General features: G+C 40.4%; 1 protein-coding gene across 4 annotated transcripts in view; it reads right to left on the bottom strand.

Annotated features, from left to right (window-relative positions):
* The window catches only part of svila (supervillin a), a 203,345-nt gene that overhangs the window by 72,648 nt on the left and 109,533 nt on the right, over positions 1–21,164 (bottom strand). For 3 of the 4 annotated variants that reach the window (XM_048522082.2, XM_048522099.2, XM_048522091.2), the window contains 4 exons: positions 19,604–19,850; positions 15,062–15,632; positions 10,013–10,244; positions 6,001–6,133 (listed from right to left, as the gene is read on the bottom strand). In XM_048522082.2, coding sequence (XP_048378039.1) covers positions 6,001–6,133; positions 10,013–10,244; positions 15,062–15,632; positions 19,604–19,850 — 1,183 coding nt within the window. Of the gene's footprint in view, positions 1–6,000; positions 6,134–9,287; positions 9,342–10,012; positions 10,245–15,061; positions 15,633–19,603; positions 19,851–21,164 lie in introns of all 4 variants that reach the window. The other variant, XM_059639188.1, reaches the window with a different exon arrangement.

Raw genomic sequence — 21,164 nt, 5'->3', positions numbered from 1 at the left:
GCTAGTCCTCCAGGAATTGCCTGGCATGTGTGAGTGATAATGGGAACTGCAGATGCTGGAGAATCCAAGATAATAAAATGTGAGGCTGAATGAACACAGCAGGCCCAGCAGCATCTCAGGAGCACAAAAGCTGACGTTTCAGGCCTAGACCCTTCTTCAGACAGGGGGATGGGGTGAGGGTTCTGGAATAAATAGGGAGAGAGGGGGAGGCAGACTGAAGATGGAGAGAAAAGAAGATAGGTGGAGAGGAGAGTATAGGTGGGGAGGTAGGGAGGTGATAGGTCAGTCCAGGGAAGACGGACAGGTCAAGGAGGTGGGATGAGGTTAGTAGGTAGGAGATGGAGGTGCGGCTTGGGGTGGGAGGAAGGGATGGGTGAGAGGAAGAACAGGTTAGGGAGGCAGAGACAGGTTGGACTGATTTTGGGATGCAGTGGGTGGAGGGGAAGAGCTGGGCTGGTTGTGTGGTGCAGTGGGGGGAGGGGACGAACTGGGCTGGTTTTGGGATGCAGTGGGGGAAGGGGAGATTTTGAAGCTGGTGAAGTCCACATTGATACCATTGGGCTGCAGGGTTCCCAAGCGGAATATGAATTGTTTTATGCTATCATCTATACTGTTTACAATGCTGCCTAACTTTTGTCTCAACAGCAAATCTGGATATACGACTTTCTATGTCAATAGCCAAGTTGTTAAGAAATAATGTTAACACATGATACCCTAACAAAGGGACATCACTAGTCACATCCTACCATTGAGTACCTACTTGGTTACATGCCACTCCAACTACTTCCCAGCCACATCAGAAATTTGCCCTCAATTCCATGAGCTTCTACCTTAGTTAACAGTCTCTTATGTGGGACTATATATGCCTTCTGGAAGTCCATATAAACAATAGCTATAGCCATTGCCTTGTTCACTATCTTAGTCATCTCTTCAAAGAATTCATTGAGGTATTTCAAGCATGACCTACCTATTACAAATTCAATCTGGGCAATATTTCACATTATTAACTAGATGATACTGTATTGTTGTAGCTGCACTGGAACATCTTGGCTAACATCTTGAACTTCTATTTCTGGATGTTGATAGAACCCATAGCCTTTATATCTTCAGTCATTTCTGGATATGTGGAATGAATCAAATTTCCTGATGACTTGCATGTGTGAGTCAGAGATGAACCATCCACTTGGCATATCTGGATAAAGATGACTGCAAATGTCCGAGTGCTCTCCTTTGCACTGGTGTGCTAGGATTCCTATCATTAAGCATGGAGATATTTGTGGTGTCTCCTACTCCTTCAGGGAGTTGTTTAATTTTCCATCACAATTTGCAACTGGATGTAGTAGAACTGCACAGCTTTGATCTGATCAGTTAGTTGTGGAACTGTTTAGCTCTTTCAGTAAAAGCTGCTCCTTCTGTGTGCCAAGCAATTGATCTTGTAATTTAACTTTCAGGAACAGCTATTCCTGGCATTCTACCTCCACTCCTCACTGCACCAAGGGTCAGTTCCCTTGTTTGATGGCAATGGCAAAGCTAAGGATGTGCTAGCTGCTGTGGTTGGTGCTGATGGGCCACACTGCCCAGTTACAAATTGCTAGCCCTTTTCTGATTTGGTCTGAGATAGTGTGACAATAGTGCCACACAACACTATGGAAGGCATCCTCAGCATGACGATAGGATTTGGTTTGCATAAGGACTGTGATGTTGTCACTCGCACCAACACTCTCATTGACAAATTCACACATGGCAAGTAGATTAATGAAGATGAAGTCAAGTGGTTTTCATCTACCTGAGCTATCTCAATACCTTCCACATGCCCAGATTGATTGCTGTGCGGGGAAGATGAACACAGCTTGGAGGGAAGGCTTCTGCTAGGATCTCTCCTGCCAAAGGTAAAGGACAAAGCCAGGGATGGAGGGGGCGTCCTGGGACTCCACACGTAAAGTACAATTTGGTGAGGATGTTTATATTAGTGAGGATTGGCTAGCTCAGTTTGCTGGAAGGCTGATTTGTGATGCAAATTGATGTCAGCAGTGTGGGTTGAATTCTCGTAATGGTTGAGGACATCATGAAGGCCACTCTTTCTCAACCTTTCCCCTTGCCTGAGGCATAGCAATCCTCAGGTTCAACCACCACATAGCTCTCTCTCTGTAAGGGTCTATGGTCCTCTGCGATTATGACAACTTTACCTTCCTGCTTGTGGTATTATAAGCTTCAGAACTTTAATAATTCTTTCAATCCATGAATAGTTAAGATAAACTGTTATACATGAATGGATCAGCAATAGCTCTGTCTGGAATAAGCTGGTAAGGGACAAAGACAAGTTGTCATACATGGGATTGAAAGCAATTAGCCATGCCTGGCAAAAGGAGGAGTTGAAGCTACATGAACAAAACAGTTTTGACACCTACTTGATAACTGACTGTTTTAAGGAAAATAACTGCACTGCTGAAGAAATTAAGGAGTTAATTGCAAGACAGGTTGGGGTCTTCAAACGGACAGTTAAGGCCAAATGTAACAAGGAACAGAGGAGTTATTTCTGAGAAGGAAGCAGGCTACAGAGGAGTAGTAGAACAGTAAATCAATACTTTGGATGAAAGAATCTAAAAGATTTTCAATAATGCTACACCATAGACCTGAAGGATGAGAAATTGTACAAGGGTTCAACACCAGAACGCTTCATCACAACTTTGAAGAACAACACTGTACAATTACCAAACCCTGGACATCAGAGATAGACACTGTTGGTAGCTAAATTCCACTAGTAATTGGATAATAGCTAAGTAGAGTTGAGAGATGTAATTTATTTTGGTTGCTACATGGAATAAAGTTTAAATTATTGTTTCAGTCTTAGATTATCTGTGAGATCTATTAATGAGTGGCTGATTACAGGTAGCTTGTGGTGGTTTATCCAAAACATGCTTGATTAGTCTGTGGGGTCACTCTCCCAATTTGGACACAGCCCCCAGTAACAAGGACTTCGAAGGATTAGTTGGGCAGTATACACCATTGTTCAATGGAGAGTAGTCTGTTTTTGTTGATTCTTATTCAACATTTTTATTCATCTCAAAAAGGATCTAGGATTTCCTTTTTCATTAGCCATTGAAAGCTAGCATACATTGTGATAATATCACTGGGTAGTAATCCAGAACCCAGGGCTAATGATCTAGGGACGTAGGTTGGAATCCAACCACGGCAGCTGGCTAAACTTGAATTCAACATCCAAAAAAGAAATTAAAATAAGCTAGTCTAACGCAGCCATGTGGCCATTATTGAATGTTGTAGAAACCACCTGGTTCAGTAATTCACCCAAGTTCAATAATTAATAATAAAAGGGGTTCAGTAAACAATTTGTCTGGCAGATGGTATATTAGCCTTTATTGCAGGAAGATTTGAGGACAAGACGAAATGAGTCTTGCTTCAAATGTATAGAACACTGGTCTTATACATATCTGGTCCCAATGCCCAAGTAAATACATATGTGCCACAGCCAGAATGCAATAAAGATTCACCAGACTGATTCCTGGGATGGTGGTACTGTCCTACAAAGAACAATTGATGAGACTGAGCCTGTGTAATGTGGAGTTTGGAAGAATGAGAGGTGATCTCTCAGGAACCTACAACATTTTTAAAGGGTTAGAGAGAACATATGCAGAAAAGAGGTTTCACCTGGCTGTTAGGTTCAGAGCCAAGGGGCACAGTTTCAGATTTGGGACGGAGATAAAGAGGAGCTTCTGCATTCAGAGGGTGGTGAATCTTTGGAATTCACTTCCTCAGAGGGCTGTGGAAGTTCAGTCGTTGAGCAAGTTCAAGACAGAAACTGATGGATACCTATTTACTGATAACATCAAGGGATATCACTGCATATTGCATAAAGGCAGTTGATGAGCCGTGACCTAAGATGGTGGAGCAAGCTCCTATGTAGTGTTTTGAAACAGCTGAGTGGCATACTTGGCCATTTCAGAGGGGAACAAAGAGTCAGTGACATTGGCGTGTATATGGAGTTACACTTTGGTCAGACCAGGAAAAGGTGGAGGATTTTATCACTGGAAACATACTGGCATAGCAGAAAGGGTTTCTACAATAATCAGGCATTTTCATGCTCATTATTAATAAGACAAGCATTTTATTTCAGATTCACTTATTATCTCCTTGTGTATTATGTAGCATTCTGATCACCCTGCTATGGGGAGGATGTTATTGAATTGGAAAGGGTGTGGTAAAGATTTACCACGATGTTACCGGGACTGGAACATTTGAGTTATAGGGAGAGGCTGGATTGGCTGGGACATTTTCTCACTGGAGCATGAGGAGGTTGAGGAGCGAGCTTATAGAGGTTTATAAAATCATGAGGGGTATAGCTAAGGTGAATAGCAAAGGTCCATTCCCTGGGGTAGGGGAGTTCTAAACTAGGGGGCACATTTTCGAGGTGAGAGGAGAAAAAATTGAAAGGGATCTGAGGAGCAACTTCTTCACACAGAGTGTGGTTCATATGTGGAATGAACTGCTGGAGGAAGTGGCAGAAACAGGTACAGTTAGAATATTTAAAAGATATTTGGATAGGTACAGGAATAGGAAAGGTTTAGAAGGATATGGGTCAAATGCAGGTAAATGGGACTAGTTTAGTTTGGGAAACTTGGTCGAAATGGGTGAGTTGGACCGATGGGTCTGTTTCTGTGCCATATGACTCTATGAAATTTTCTTAATTACTGAGGTGGGATTTGATCTTATGTCTCTGGAGCATTAGTCCAGATTTCTGGACGACCAAATCGGTAATATTGCTATTGTGTTACTGCCCCCTAGATGCAGAGAGGCTGAAGAGGAAAGACTGTATAAGTGTAGATTTCTTACAGAAGTTTAGTTTTCTCACAGATCTGTAGCAAGAGACAAATATATGGGTCAGGGTTATAAGTAAAGATTGGAAGAGCGCTTGCTGCTGCAGAGACAGGCAGCTAGTTGGAAGTTTACAGGGGTTCCATCTGCTCTCTCAGGTGGATGCAATGGTCCCTTGGCATTATGCTGAATAAGAGAATGGGAGTTATTCCTACACATCATACAAAAATACAAATTAGAAGCAGGAGTAGGCAACCTGACCCTTTGAGCCTCTATTGCCATTTAATAAGCTGATCTGACTACTCCACATTCACGCATACTCCTAATGACGTCTTATTCCATGGAAAACCAAGAATCTATCTACCTCAGCCTTAAAAAGATTCGAAGAGTCTATTTCCATACCCTTTTGGAGCACTCCAAGGATACCTGACCTTCTGCGGGAAATGATTTTGGTCTTAAAATGCTAAGACTTTATTTTTAAATAGTGAACTTTAGTTCTATAATCTCCCACAAGAGGAAACATCTTTTCCACATTGTCCCTGTCAAGATCCCTCAGGATCTTATACGTTTGAATCAAGTCACCTAATACTCCTTTAAATTCCAATGGATAAAAGCATAGCCTGTTTAACCATTTTGCAGAAGACAAACTGCCATTTCAGCTATTGGTCTAATGAACATTACCTGAACTGCTTCCAAAGTATTAGCATCTTTCCTTCTATAAGGAGATCAATACTGTACATAGCGCTCCAGATGTGGTCTTAATAATGCCCTGCAGAGTGGAATCATAACCACCTTACTTCTGTATTCAATTCCCCTCTCAACAAACAATAACATTCTAATAGTTTTTCTATTTACTTGCTGTGCCTGCATACTAACCCTCTGTGACTCATACACTAATCCTTTGCAATTTGTCAAAAGTGCCTAAAATGACTTTAAGGTGCTTTAGGACATCCTGAGGATGGCCAATGCAAGTCATTTATGATTTTCAAGTCCTAGATTCTTTGTATTGTGTTACTAACCATTCTGTACAACTTCGAAAACCACTATGTTTTATGTAGACACATCCACGATCAATGACATTCCATCCTTAAATTCCAAAGTCACAAACCAAAAGAAGGGTATATGCTTTTGCTGTTTACTCAGTTAGAAGCATTACATATACAGCATTACCTTTTTGATGTAAGAATGCTCTGTTTCTTGAAATTGGGTAGAGCGACTGATTCTGGTCATTTTGCCATTATCCTGCTTCTTGTTAATTCTGTTCCTCCAGTCTTCTTCTCCACTTCTCTTCAGCAAAGCCATCCTGGGAAAAAGGATCCTGGCATGAGTCACACAATCACATTTAATGAGCACAATCGCCACGAATAGAGATAAATTACATTGGCTGGACGGTAAGATATTCAATTATGAATGTAGAATAGTTCAGAAGATTCATGACTCTTGTGTTATGACATTTCTATGAGAGAACAGGTTTAGATTTGCCTATCACTGCAAATGCACCCATGTGATGTCCTTTACTGTCATCAAGGCCTGCCCAACTGTGCTGATGCAAATCTGTGTTGTGGTATTGTGCCATTGCACAAATGTATTTCTTGTCTCCGGTCTATAAATTGGAATCTTTTTATTTGGATAACATCTCTTGACTTTCTGAACAAAAAACTTTATTAAGCCACATTTGGGCATTTCAGTAATCTTACTACTTCAATATATTTTGTATAGAATTGATAGAAAACCAAAGCAATGGTTTGGATGATCATTGTTTTTTTCAATGAACAAATTAAATTTAGGATTTCACAGCCTCAATACCTTACATGAGTAATCTACTTCTACCTGGTAATAAAGAAATTATCTATTTTCAGATTTCTTTAAAAAAAACCCATGCTAACTAATATTGTGCACCAGATGCTTGGTCATTAATTATTTTGGTATTCAGAATTTTAAACTGGAACATTAATCATGCCTTGATACCAAAGCAGCACGAAGCCTCACAAAGAAAAATAACAAGCCTGCAAGGGCAACTCTTACAGGAGAGAAAAAAACCTTGATCTATTAAATATTCACAGCTGCATAAACAGCAAAGGGTCTATTTATTTGAAAAATGAGACCTGTCAAACATATACAATTGTATTTTTACCATCAAAAAGAAGCTGAGTTTTCTAAGTTTGCACCATGATATCAATAAACAGAAAAAGTATTTGAGAACAATTTAGATAATAATGGGTGAAATATTGTTGGAGCAGGCATCTTATTGCACATCCAAGTCTTGGCACTACACTTTAGAGCATATGACAGCTTCACAGAGGTTGCACAAAAATTCTTCATAATGGTTTCAGGATTTGAATACTTCTGCAACATGGATAGATGGAGCTATTCCTGTACAGAAAAGTGGTTGAGTGGTGATTTAATAAAAGGTGTTCAAAATAATGTGAGGTCCAGCTGAATAGATAGGAGGCAGACCAGTCATGTTGGCTGAAGGGCTGGGAGCTGGAGGGCATGGATTCTTTCGGCAACCATCAATGTGAGACAGTAACGTGACTTATACAGCAAGTGGTTACGCTGTGGGATGCATAACCTGAAAGTACAGGACAGAAAGGCACAATTGAGAGCTTTTGAATAGGAATTGGTAACCACCTGAAGAGCAAATAATTGCAGGATTGCAAGGGAAAGGGTGGGGTAATGGGACCAGCTGAGTTGCTCTTGTAAAGAACATCCACAGTCATGATGGACTGAATGGCCTCCTTCTGTGCTCTAACCATTCAATAATTCTATGAACTGCTAGACTTTTTTCCCTGCACTGTTCAGATTGCACATAATTTACACCTCAACATTCGGGAAATGTGAGCCAAGAAGGGGATGGCAAAGGTAATAGGTTATGTGAGCACAACAGAACCCCATTCTGCATCCTAGTGTTTGTGAATTATAGTGGATGAATTAGAGTCACGTCAGGGTCAAAAACAAAATAAAGAGCGCAGGAGAGAAAAAGACAAAATAAACAGACAGAAAGGAAGAGTGTGAAAAATAGTTAAAAATTTAGTGTTTTAGAATTCTAAGAATTATTTACTACACTCAGGAATGAATCTCAACACTATTCCTTCTCAGAGCATTTCAGGTTGATTAGCTTGGTATACCAGTATTTTGCTGAAAGGGTAATTGTGTTGTTTATTATAATATTCTGTGCCCACTGGCTCAGTTCCTCAATGAATAAATTAACTTAGTCACTAGGGAAGTCGAAGTTAAGAATAATTATTCCATTATTTTTAAAAAATTGCTTCGCCGGGAGTGTATATCTCAAATTGGCAACTCATTGACAAGGAAGATTTTTCCAAACCTGGTAATTCTGATACTTAAGTCTTCCAAATTGCTCAAATCGCCATGCTCAATAACCTGTTCAGGTCCACTCATTGATCATCAACAGAAAAACTGTACATTAAATACAATTCAACATTGATGGATTAACTACTTTTTAAAGTCTCAAAATAACTGAATTTTTTCCATCTATACTACCTGTTTCTAAGACATGATAAACTGGTATTCAGTAACTACTCTTCACATATAAATATAAAACTTTGGTTAAATCGAACCAAATACTTCAATATTACGCTTTACACGATACACATTGTCAATTTAAAACAAATCAATATACATTCCTAATCAAATGAAGTGAAGGATCTGAGAAGTGTAGAAACTATTTGCGAAGTAACAGAGTGATGAAGAATGCTTATAGACAGAGAAATTTAAGACCCGATTATGGATTTGAGAAATCAATTACCAAATATAGTGAACAGATTCAGCAAGCAATCATTTATGCTGTACTATTGGAAGATTGCCAAGATTTCACAAATGACTTGCATCAGAAATTGGTGCTTGCTCGCATTAACTCAAAAGCAATCACTGAAAGGTCACATTTAAAATAAATATTTATGAAAATAATTCAAGCTTTTAATGCACTGAACCTTTTGCAGCTCTCAAACAAAAAAAACAGCATCTACATTTACAAAACAGCTGCACTCCAAATTGCTAACCTGGATATTAACCACAGTGGAAGTAAAAGTAATTTTAAAAATAAAATTATGGAAATCTGAAATAAAAACAGAAAATAGTGCAAGTACATAATGGTTAAGTCAGTATTGATAAGGATTTCAAGCATTTACTCTTCATCAAAACATAATATCGAGAGATAAACAAATCTTCAAAGGCTGGAAGAAAATATGAGGTACGAAAATTAACAGATATGTCACTCACCAGAGGAACCTGTTGGCTTAATGACTGACTTATTTATTTGTTCAGACAAACTTCAGTGATTTAGAAGCATACATAATTAAAGGAAAAAGAATCAGGCAGAGACATGCAAAAATAAAACACTGAAAATGGAGGAAAATGAAGATGACCTAAAATTTAAGTACAAAAATCCAGCAAAATACACTGGGTTTGTCAGCACTAAGAAAATACAGACTTACATCAATGGCTCAAAATCTATGTCAGCAATATGTTCTGACAAAGGGTCTTCACCTCTAAAGTAGAGAACATGTTCAGTGGTTGAAAACTTAACCGATGATCTGGTCATATTATGCACAGGACACAAGATGCCTGCAACACTCCTACTGTCAAGACTACTGCAATGATTTTTAATAAAAAACTTATACTGTTTTGAAAACAGTATTTTAACCTCTAAATACTTCTAGCTACAGAAAGCATTTGAATATAGATGCTGAATTTTGTAAAATATTTAACACTGTGATAAAGCAAAAGGGATTCTTGTTAGTGCAATAAATAAAAATAGTTTGCTACAATTCTCCAGTGTTAATACTTTAGTAGATTGTTACAAGTAAAACTGAACTATACGACTGACTCTTACATTAAACTAAGCAACATCAATTTAGTGCATAATTTATCTCCAGCAAAATATTTGAACATGATTACTTTAAAAATGAACCTCAACCACGAAGTTATCTGTACATTACCTCACAGGTAGCAATGCCATTAAGAAACTAGAACAAAGGACAAGAATGAGCATGCATGCATTAAGGCACTACATCAAAAACATTTACCAGTAAATATAAATATTTCACATTTATATTTCCATTTGGAGATTAGCAGCATTTTGAAACTCAGCACGCGGTCAGATAACAAATCTAGACTGCTTTATTCTTTTAAAAATATTGCACTAGTAATGCATCATTACCTTTCTTTAATAGACATTGCTTTTCCAGTAGAGAACTCCGGGACCTCTTCACTTATTTCAGTTCTGCCAGTTTTGGTACTTAGCTCCAACTGATGATCATAAGGCACCTTACTTTCTATTTGTGTGGCTGGCTGCCGATGTGGAAGTCTGGAGGATGTTACAGTAGAAACCTGTGATGCAGTGAATGTTGCTGCTGAATTTGTTTTCATTTCAGCAGTATGTTCCACGCACTCTATTCAACAAGAACAGTGTCATGTCAGTATGATCACAAATAACATACAAAAATCTTTCACACATTTGTCAGATTAAGAGATTTACAGATTATCAACTTGCTTTTAAATTTTAACCTGTTTTTAAGAATACTTCTGCCAGACATGCAAGCACAAACAAATATTCTGACATATTTACAAAACAAAAGTAAGAAACTTCATTTTCATCAAGTTTCTCATTGCCTCTCACTTCAACACAATATCTACATAGTCACTGCAAAATATTGTGTCAAACAAACATTTATGGTACTGGTTTTTGCAGAAAAGATGTTTTCTGCCTGTATCAGCACGAACCAGACTTTTTGTAAACATTATGTGCATGGAGAATGTGCGTGTGGAGTTTGTCTGTTTAATAGGAGCCATAATGTATTTTGGTTGCAGATTCCATGCAATCACCACCTCTCTCTAACCATATGGTTCCTTGAGCTAACAGTTGTGCATGAGCAGCCTTGGGTTTAATTGCCTGTTTGTAGTAGATTCACTGTTCACAGCACAGTGATTTATTAGCACAAAAGCTGTCAATGTAACAAGCAGTGAAGATATGCCCAAAGCATTTTTTGAGAATCCTTTGTTTTGGCAGAAAACTGTGTGTCTGAGAGGGGGGATTGGAACATCAGTGCCCAATGGCCATATCAAGCACTCATACATAAGCAAAATCAAGTCAACCACAGAGGAAACCACCTTTTACATTTACATTAGCAAATAAAAAAATCAGGAACAGGATTAGGTCTTTTGGTACCTTATGCTTGCTGGTTATTCAGGAAGATCATCTCTGATCTTCAACCCTACTATTCTACCCAATCCCCAGATCCCTTGATGACAAAATTCCACCAACCTCAACTCTGAATATATTCAATGAGTGAACAGCAATAGCCCTATATGAAAGGAGATTCAAAAGACTCATAACCCTGCTGAGAGGAACATTAATCTCATCTTGATCCTAAATGGCAGACCTCAATCTCTCCCAGATCTAGACTCTCAGCCAGACGAGCAAGCACCTCAGCATCGACTTTTCAAACTACTCTTAAAATCTTAAATGCTTCTCCTTCTAAACTCCTGGGTCTATAGGTCCATTTTATTCAGTCTCTCAAAAATCTACAAGACATCTTAGTCACTCCTAACATGGCGTTATTCATTCATCAATGCAAATTTTTCCCACATCCTGCATAAACCATTTCATGTACATTTTTATAATTCCATTCATACGCATTTTGTATCAACCTGTAGTTGACACTGAGATTGCAGAACTTTAGTGAGAAGACAACTCCAGTCATATTGGATTTAATTTTTCAAATGATGCCAGGGGACCTGCTATCAGGGTTAAAAGCAGGAGATGACCCTCCTTCAGTTGCCTACTGGTGGCTATTATTGAGGTTGCAGATGTGGGTGAGAGGGCAGTGAGCTCCTCAACCTCTGGGCAGGTATGAAGTAGGGTAATTGGGTTTGGGGAGATACTGGGGTCAGGCAGGCAGACTCCAGCAATCCAGGGAGACAGCTTGTGGTTTATGTTACCCAAGCAGTGCTAATGCAGGGTAGCCACTGATGCCATTAGCTGCAGAGTGTCCAGAAAGGAAAGCCCTAACACAGCCTGCTTGGAAATAATGGATCCTCCAGCATCTGCAATTCCCAAGATAACAAAGTGTGAAGCTGGATGAACACAGCAGGCCAAGCAGCATCTCAGGAGCACAAAAGCTGACGTTTCAGGCCAAGACCCTTCATCAGAGAGGGGGATGGAGAGAGGGTTCTGAAATAAATAGTGAGAGAGGGGGAGGCGGACCGAAGACGGATAGAGGAGAAGATAGATGGAGAGGAAAGTATAGGTGGGGAGGGGATAGGTCATTCCGGGGAGGATGGACAGATCAAGGGGGTGGGATGAGGTTAGTAGGTGGGAAATGGAGGTGCGGCTTGAGGTGGGAGGAGGGGATGGGTGAGAGGAAGAACAGGTTAGGGAGGCGGGGACGAGCTGGGCCGGTTTTAGGATGCAGTGGGGGGAGAGGACGAACTGGGCTAGTTTTGGGTTGCAGTGGGGGAGGGGGAGATTTTGAAGCTTGTGAAGTCCACATTGATACCATTGGGCTGCAGGGTTCCTAAGCGGAATATGAGTTGCTGTTCCTGCAACCTTCAGGTGGCATCATTGTGGCACTGCAGGAGGCCCATGCTGGACATGTCATCTAAGGAATGGGAGGGGGAGTTAAAATGGTTTGTGACAGGGAGGTGCAGTTGTTTATTGTGAACTGAGCAGCGGTGTTCAGCAATGCGGTCCCCAAGCCTCCGCTTGGTTTCCCCAATGTAGAGGTAGCCACACCGGGTACACTGGATACAGTATACTGCATTGGCAGATGTGCAGGTGAACATCTGCTTAATATGGAAAGTCATCTTGGGGCCTGGGATAGGGGTGAGGGAGGTGGTGTGGGGGCAAGTGTAGCACTTCCTGCGGTTGCAGGGGAAGGTGCCGGGTGGGTGGGGTTGGAGGGGAGTGTGGAGCAGACAAGGGAGTCACGGAGAGAGTGGGCTCTCCGGAAGGCAGACAAGGGTGGGGATGGAAAAATGTCTTGTGTGGTGGGGTCCTCTCCACCTATCTTTGCCTCTATCCATCTTTGTTCCGCCTCCCCTTTTCTCCCTATTTATTCCAGTTCCCTCTCCCCATCCCCCTCTCTGATGAAGGGTCTTGGCCTGAAACGTCAGCTTTTGTGCTTCTGAGATGCTGCTTGGCCTGCTGTGTTCATCCAGCTTCACACTTTGTTATCTATAGCCTGCTTGGAGACTGGCAGGTTTCAGTTAATAGACTTGTTCATCCCATGCATATGAGGCTTGAGGTGACTGACAAGTAGCCACGCAGGTAGGTTTACAGGGCTCCTGTGTGGACAGTCAATCTGATAGCTATCCTACTGCTGACAAAATGGCATGGCCTTGATGTTATCCCACTTCTCAGCCTATTGCCTAAGGCCTTCTAAAAGTCTGGTCACTGAGTCAGCACTGATAGAAATGCAGGTCAGTGGGTTCAGGAAACGTGAGACTTCTCTCCTTGTCTGCATTTTCAAACATGATTAATCACTGTGGCATCCTCTAATGCCTGTCCACTGCTGTCCAGCTAGATCGGATTGCTGTTGCTTCATTCAATACCTGTCTAGCTTTAGCCAGATAAGTTATCACCTACAACAACTTCAGTCCCCATTCCTTTTGCTTTAGTGTCCCCACAGACCAATTTTCCCTCCTATTTCTCATCTACATGCCATCCTTCAGCAGCATCATCTGTAAATGGTTGCCTTCATTTTCACATACGAGCTGACGGCAGCCAGGTCTACCTGGCCACTATGTCTCACAGCACCTCCTCGTCTTGGAACTGAATTTGACATTCAGTTCTGACAGCAGAAATTTTTGTCAATTGAATACAGGAAGAATAAAGACATTTTTTTGGGGTGCCCGAGCATGAACTCTGTTCCCTTGTGAAGGGGTCCATCCACTTTCCGTCAACTCCTTGAGAGGGAATCAGACTGTTCACAAACCTGGTATCATACTGATACACCTTCAAACATGTATCTGCAATGCCACCATAACTTCCTATCTCCCTCTGGTAACATCACCTGACTCTGCTTCAGCTCATTTGCTGATGAAACCCTTATCTATGGATTTGTTATCTTGATGCCTAACCATCCTGCTGGACTCGAAGCCCACCTCACACATTCCATCCTCCAGTAACTGAGGGCCACTCAAAATTCTGCCACCTGTGTTCTAACTTGCACCAAGTCCTGTTCACTGACCACCGCTTACTTTGCTGAACTACATTAGTTACCTTTAGGTCTTAAAATCTTATGTGGCTCAATGTCAAATCTGGCTTGGTAATGTTCCAGTGCCCTTTTACAATGTTGAAAATGCAATATAAATGTACTGTAGCGCTTGCTGTTGATGAAGGAGATGGTAGTCTACAAAGTTGCCCCATTTTGTCATTAGGCATCTAACCTATCTAGGAGTGATATGGCAGATTATAACAGAGAGTTGATAGGCCAGTTTCATACTGGATAAGGTCCAGATGGTGACATGAAGAAGTTCTTTTTGTACAAGATGGCAAGTCTCAGGGTGCCCTGCGCATCAAGGTATGCAAGACAGGATCTTAACTAAACAAAGCAAAGAAATTATGTGGATATATCCTGTGTGCAGAATATGTCTTTTACTTTAGACCGAAAACTGCTGATAATATTGATATTTTGAATAATACTAGGTAGTGGAGAGACTGTGTTGTTACATATAACATCAGCATATAAGAATTTTTTTAAAATGCTTTATGTCAAGAGCATTAAAAGGTGAAACTTGACCAGTAGTTGAAGTAATAGGCAGCTAGGTAAAGCTAGAGCAGTACATGATGGAGGAAAGAATGGAAGGATATTCAGGAGTTAAAACAGGACAGGAGAAGGCTCTGGGAGCATTAGCATTGGCAAAGAGCAGTTGCACAGATATATCTTTCTATCTGATGTAAATGATATTTTATGGCAAAGCCTTCTCAGTACATGCATAAATTCAGTGACATGCGTGGTATTGTTAGGTCTGTAAACTAAAGATGTTGGTTAAAGATAATCAAGCCCTCCTAGAATTATTTTTACTTCTTCTACCTACTACAAGTGCTTCTGATTAAGACCTAAGCATGTGCACATTCAGGCAAAATGTGACATTCTTAGAATTTATGTTCAATTCTTAGGCCAGCAATTATGCACTCAATCGACAGTTCAAGTCACCAATCTTTACAACAAATTTCAATGTAAATAAAGAACTGAGAACAATTTACCTGAAATAGCTTGCTTGTTCTTCATGTCATGTTCCACTTCCACAATGTCAACAAAGCTTTTCTCTTCATCTTCCCAACTCTCATGTATGTTTTCTGATTTCATAACTATTTTCCTATCAGCTTCCTGTGGGAAGATTTCTGGATTGAACTGCTCTCCACTGTCCCTTTCTGGAGTTTCATGATTATCCATACACCTCCCAGTTGGTACGTGGTGATCGATTTCTGCAAAGCTACAATTATACATGCTGCTCTGTTGCAGTACCTCTTTTGTCTCGCCATTTCTGTAGTCATCACCCTCTTTGAATACGTCACTGAATCTGCAGGATTTTTCCAGCGATGGCAGCATGTGTTCGGAGGGAAGCACACTCGTACTTGAAATATCAGCATTGACTAGTGAGCTGTGGGAAGGAAGAGCAGAGGTTGCTGCTGACTTGTGGGCAGCATGTAAATTATTCTCAGCAATGGAAGACTTTCCAAGATGTAGGTCACCAGCAGAAGCTGTTGAGACTGTAGTTGCCTGACTGACCAGAGACTGTGAGAAGGGCCTCATCATTTCATTTCCATTTTGCACCTGCATTAAAAAGGCAGATAAAAGTTTACACACACTAAAAAGTGAAACAAAACTAATTTGTTGTATAAATCATTGACAGGATTCAAATTCTTTCATTGCAGATGATGAAATCAGAATTCAAGAAAAGTCTGGAGTAAAATACTAGCCTAAAGCCCACCATGTAATAATTGTTGTAAAATCCTGATAGGTGCATTGTCCTTTAGGGAAAGAAATCTACCATTTTTGAAAAGGAGTCTAGGCCTGAAACCCCAGCCTTCCTGCTCTTCTGATGCTGCCTGGCCTGCTGTGTTCATCCAGCTCTACACCTTGTTATCTCTACCATTTTTATCAGGTCTGGACTTAATGTGACTTCAGAGCCACAATGATCTGGCTGAGTTTCAGCTGCCCTCTGGGCAATTAAGAATGAGCAATAAAGCTGGTTTAGCATGGTGTAATGCTTTCCAAGTTTAAAATGACAAAACAGATAAACAGTCAGCACAATATCTTAAGTAGTTTATTGTTAAATTTGGATTCAAAGAATTGTTACAGCATAGAAGAAGAGCAATCACCTTGGGGGACATGGGTATTGCTGATTGGTCAGCATTTATTGTCCCTCTCTAGTGCCCTTGAGGTCATGGTAGCAAGTTGCTATTCTTGAACCGCTGCAATCCACGTGCTGTAGAATTCCAGGATTTAGACTCAGACAGTGAAAGAATGGAGATATATTTCCAAGTCTGAATAGTAAATAACTTAGAGGACAACTTGTAGTTGGTGGTGTTCCCATTTATCTGCTGTCCATGTCCTTCTAAATGGAAATGACTGTGGGTTTGGAAGGTGCTTCCAAGGGATCTGTGGGGTGAAATTTCTCCAGCGTACTATGTAGATCAAACCCACTGCGGCTACTCAGTGTTGGTGGTGAGGACGTGGTGTTAATCAAGTGGGCTGCTTTGTCCTGGATGCTGCCGAGATGTTGCAGCTGCACTCATCCAGGAATGTGGCAAGTATTCCATTACTCTCCTGACTTGTGCTTTGTAAATGTTGGACAGGATTTGGGGAATCAGGTGGTGAGTTAGTTGCTGTAGTATTCTTAGCTATTGAATATCAAGGGGCGGTGGTTTAGACTGTCTTTTATTGAGATGTCATTGCCTGACATTTATATGGCACACGTGTTACTCGCCAGCCCTAGCCTGGATTTTGTCTAGATCTTGTTGCATGTAAATATGGACTGCTTCAGTATTTGAGGAGTCATGAATGATGAACATTGTGAAATCATTGGTGAACATTACCATTTCTGGCCTTATGATTGATGGAGGTCATCGATGAAGCAGCTGAAGATGGTTGGACTGAGGACACTACCCTAGGAAACTCCTGCAGTGGTATCCCTCAACTCAGGTGACTGACCTCCAATAACCACAACCATCTTTTCACATGCCAGGTATGACTCAACCAGCAGAGAGTTTAAACCCTGATTCCTTTAGATTTCAGTTTTGCTCGGGATTGCTATCCTTTCACTGTAGCTCTGCGAATCTTTCCTTTTCAGATAATGACTTAATTCTCTTATAAAAAGCTTCAATTGACTCTGTCTCCATCAATTCTCTAGTAGTGCACTTCAGATTCCTATCACATGCTGAGTGGTGAAAACAAGTGCTCTTCATGGTGCCATTCCTCCTTTTGCCACTTACTTTAAGTCTGCACTCTATAGTTCCTGATTCTTCCACCAATGAGAACATTTCCTTTCCATCTACTCTGACTGGATCCATGATTTTGAATATTTCTATCAAATCTCTTAATCTTCTTTTTACAAGCAGAAGAGTCTAATCTTCCCACGCAAATGGAAACCCTCATCTGTGACACAACTTTCATGAACCATTTCTAATGCCTCCACTTTCTTCCCGAAGTGTGGTATCCTGAACCACCTGCAATACTCCAATGGAGGCCAAGCTGGCGTTTTATACTCGTATACATGTAACACTGTACTGAAATTAAATTCACTTTGGATGCTATTTTACTCAGTCGGTATGTAATGAATCAACTTCTTACCACCCATATTTGTCAAAAGGCGGTGGTGGGGGGGGGGGGGAGGAGGAAAGTAACAGGAGAAAATTTGGAGAAGGAAAAAGGGAGATCAGCAGCGAAGTTTTTATAGTATCTAGGGCACCCCAAGATCTCTACAGTCAATGAAACATTTTGTATTCCTGCAAATTAGAGAAATATAATAGTCAATTTGTACAAATGGAGGCACCAGAACAATGGTGATGTATCAGAACTGTATTAGTGTGTGGTTTGAGAGACTAAGTATTAGCCAGAACACCCTAATGCTCCGCTGCTCTTCTTTCTAGTGCAATGGGAGTTTTAATGTCTACCAGATTGGATTACTGCAGCCTCAGCCTAATTTCACATCAGAAAGATGGTGTCTCTGATGTTGAACTACTCAGAATCACAGTGATAAATCACCCAATATGAGGAGTACAAGTTTCTCAGTGTGGGTCTTGAAACCATAACCCTCTCACTCAGAGGCAAGAATGACACCACCACGGAGCTAAGACTGATGCTTCTGCTGTTATTAAGGTGCAGTACATGCAGACCCTTACTAATCAAACACTTGGGTAAGCAGTTACTACTGTCTGCTCATAACGTGTGGCATTTCAGAACGCAACCAATCTGATATTAGATTCCTTGCAGAATCTCATTTATGACAATTATGCACTTAACGAAGCATGAACATAAGGTTCTTATTTGGCTCACCAAACCTCTATAAAATAAGATTTTGTCCTCCAAAGATCACTCAAAATATATCCAACGTAATTTACTCATTGAAGCTTTGAAAAGGATGAAACCAAAACAAATTGCTGGAACTTCTCAGCTGGTCTGGCAGCAGCTGTGGAGAGAAATCAGAGTTAACGCTTCAGGTCTAGTGACCCTTTTACAGAACCCTGGGTTAATTCGGACTTCTCTCCACAGATGCTGCCTGGCCAGCTGAGATTTTGCAGCAATTTCTGATTTTGTTTCTGATTTTCAGTACCCACAGATCTTTGAAAAATGTGAACATTCCCAATTTTGTGTGACCTTTAGAAGTAATCCAACTAAACTCTGGAACACTAATTCAATCTTTCAATCTAATAATGTGCAACTCTCACCATTTCAATTGGGGTGTCTACAATTACTCAAACTTAGCAGTTAAGTTTGTACATGTTTTTTTTCTGTCCAAACAGCCTCAGATTTCACCGCGTTGTATTAGAATTCTTATCCTCAGGGTCAAAAAGAGCAATGCAGCATCTTTTCCTATGTTATATAGTTTCAGCTTGCTTTAAATCCAAAATCAAGCGTGCAGTTATATTTCAAGATTTTAAAATCCACACTTTTATTAGACATTACTATTTTGTGTATACTTTAATACCAAATGCAAACCTGCAACTGATTATCTAACGATCCAATAAACTGGTGATGTTCCATTGCTATACTTACAGATTAACAGATTTATTTATTGTAAAATTAGAAAGAAGTCCAGCATCTTAACAAAAGAGCTATCCTTGGAACTGTTTAAACTGTTTCTCTTCCTTCACTCTGTCCCATTTCATTAATAAGACTGTTCTGTTTGTGTTCGATTGCAACCCAATATCTTGCAATTATGTTTAGCTGCCAGACAGCTAGGCTCCAGTTTGCAAATTAAAAAAAATTCATTCATGCAACTTTGATTTTCCTCATTTCTGTTGCTATTGCTGAGTTCAAGGAACATTTGATTCTAATCTAATTCATCTAAATCAAGGCGCAGCAACTGTTTTTACACATTCTTAGCATAGACCTTTCAAAGACAGCATTGCCACATAAAATGAACAATTGTTTCTGAAACTGTCATTGTTCAGTGATCTTTCTCAATGGATGAAACAGAATTCATTCTCTTTCTCAATAATATTCAAGTTTGGACCTTCTGCAGGGAAGGTGATCTACAGGCATCAGAACACTAGATGTCACTGTAATTTGGAAATACATACCTCTTCAACTTCACCTAGCGTAATTGGTTGAGTCTGATATCGGGAATTTGACCGTCTTTGCTTAGTATCACTTCTACTCCTTGCTGCTTTTATTTTAGTCACAGGCTGCGAAAGACGATTGAACAGAGCCATTTTTTCTGCCAGGCTGAGTGTAGACATGTCTGGTTCGTCAGGCTGGGCTTGTTCTGTCAATTCTTTGGCTTCACTTGCCTTCTGCTCTGCTGCAGACTGTGCAGATGCTTGTAGTCTAGGAAGAGCATTGGTTTAATATTTAGGTCATCATTTTGCAGTACACTTATAGTCCCTGTCCCAAAAATGTCTCTCTAAAATTAGAACTTCACATTCATCACTTAAAATGCATGCAGCTTCCTGTTAGTTCAAAATCATTTTTTAGCCATATCATTTAGGAAAAAAAATAAATATTTTATTTTGTTCTAGGCTTTCAAAAAGAAATGCATTTATGTACATATGAAAATATAGCTTGAACAATCTAATTCATTTGGGTGTCCCAGACAAACGCAAATTGAAGTTCCTAAAGGATACACAAATAACCATAAGACCATAAAGGTGTGGCAGCAGATTTAGGCCATTCAGTCAATCGAGTCTGCTCTGCCATTTGATCATGACTCATCTGCTTCTTAAACTCATTCTCCTGCCTCCTCCTCCTCCCGCTTGATTTCCTCACCAATCAACAACATATCTGTGTTGTAAATACACTCAATGACTTGCCTCCACAGCCTTCAGTAGGCCATTTCACCACTCTCTAGCTGACAAAATCCTCATCCCATTGGTTCTGAAGGGTTGTCCCTTCACACGGAGGCTGTGCCCTTGGGTTCTAGTCTTTCTCACTGTCCACTCCAACCAGTATTCTGTAAGTTTCAAACAGATCCCACCCCCTCATCTTTTTGAACGCCACTGAATACAAACCCATAGTTCTCAATCACTCTTCATATTACAAATCCTTCATTCCTCGGATCATCCTTAATAATGGACTCTAAAATCTTACCAACAACCGAGGTCAGACTAACCGACCTGTAGCTTTCCGTCCTCTGCCTCCCTTCTTAAGCAGGGGTGTATAAACTAGCCATTTTCCAATGCTCTTGGACCCTCCCAGACTCCAGTGATTCCTGCAAGATAACCACCAATGTCTGTACAATCTCCTCAGCTATCTCCTTTGGAAATATGGGGTGTAGTCCAGCTGGTCCAAGTGGTTTGTCCACCTTCAGGCCCTTCAGCTTTTCCAGCACCTTCTCCTTAATATTAGCCATTACACCCATCTCTGTCTTCCAACCCTCTTGAAATTTTGGTATGCTGTTGGTGTCTTTCACTGAAACGGGATGCACCTTATTGATGGTTAAAAATTCATTACACAATTATACTGGGTCACTTGATATAAATACAGTTAACTTTTTTGTACATATTCACATACAAATGTTGTACAGGTTTAGGTTTCAATATCTGTATCAAAACACCAAGTGTGAAGGAATTAGAGTTTAATCAAATAGGTCTGAATGAACAATGTACTTCTAACATGTAATGACTGCTTAGAATCAAAGTTTAA

This window comes from Stegostoma tigrinum, chromosome 2 (genome assembly GCF_030684315.1).
Source record: "Stegostoma tigrinum isolate sSteTig4 chromosome 2, sSteTig4.hap1, whole genome shotgun sequence".
Lineage (NCBI taxonomy): Eukaryota > Metazoa > Chordata > Chondrichthyes > Orectolobiformes > Stegostomatidae > Stegostoma > Stegostoma tigrinum.
This window is presented reverse-complemented; position numbering and strand designations above follow the sequence as displayed.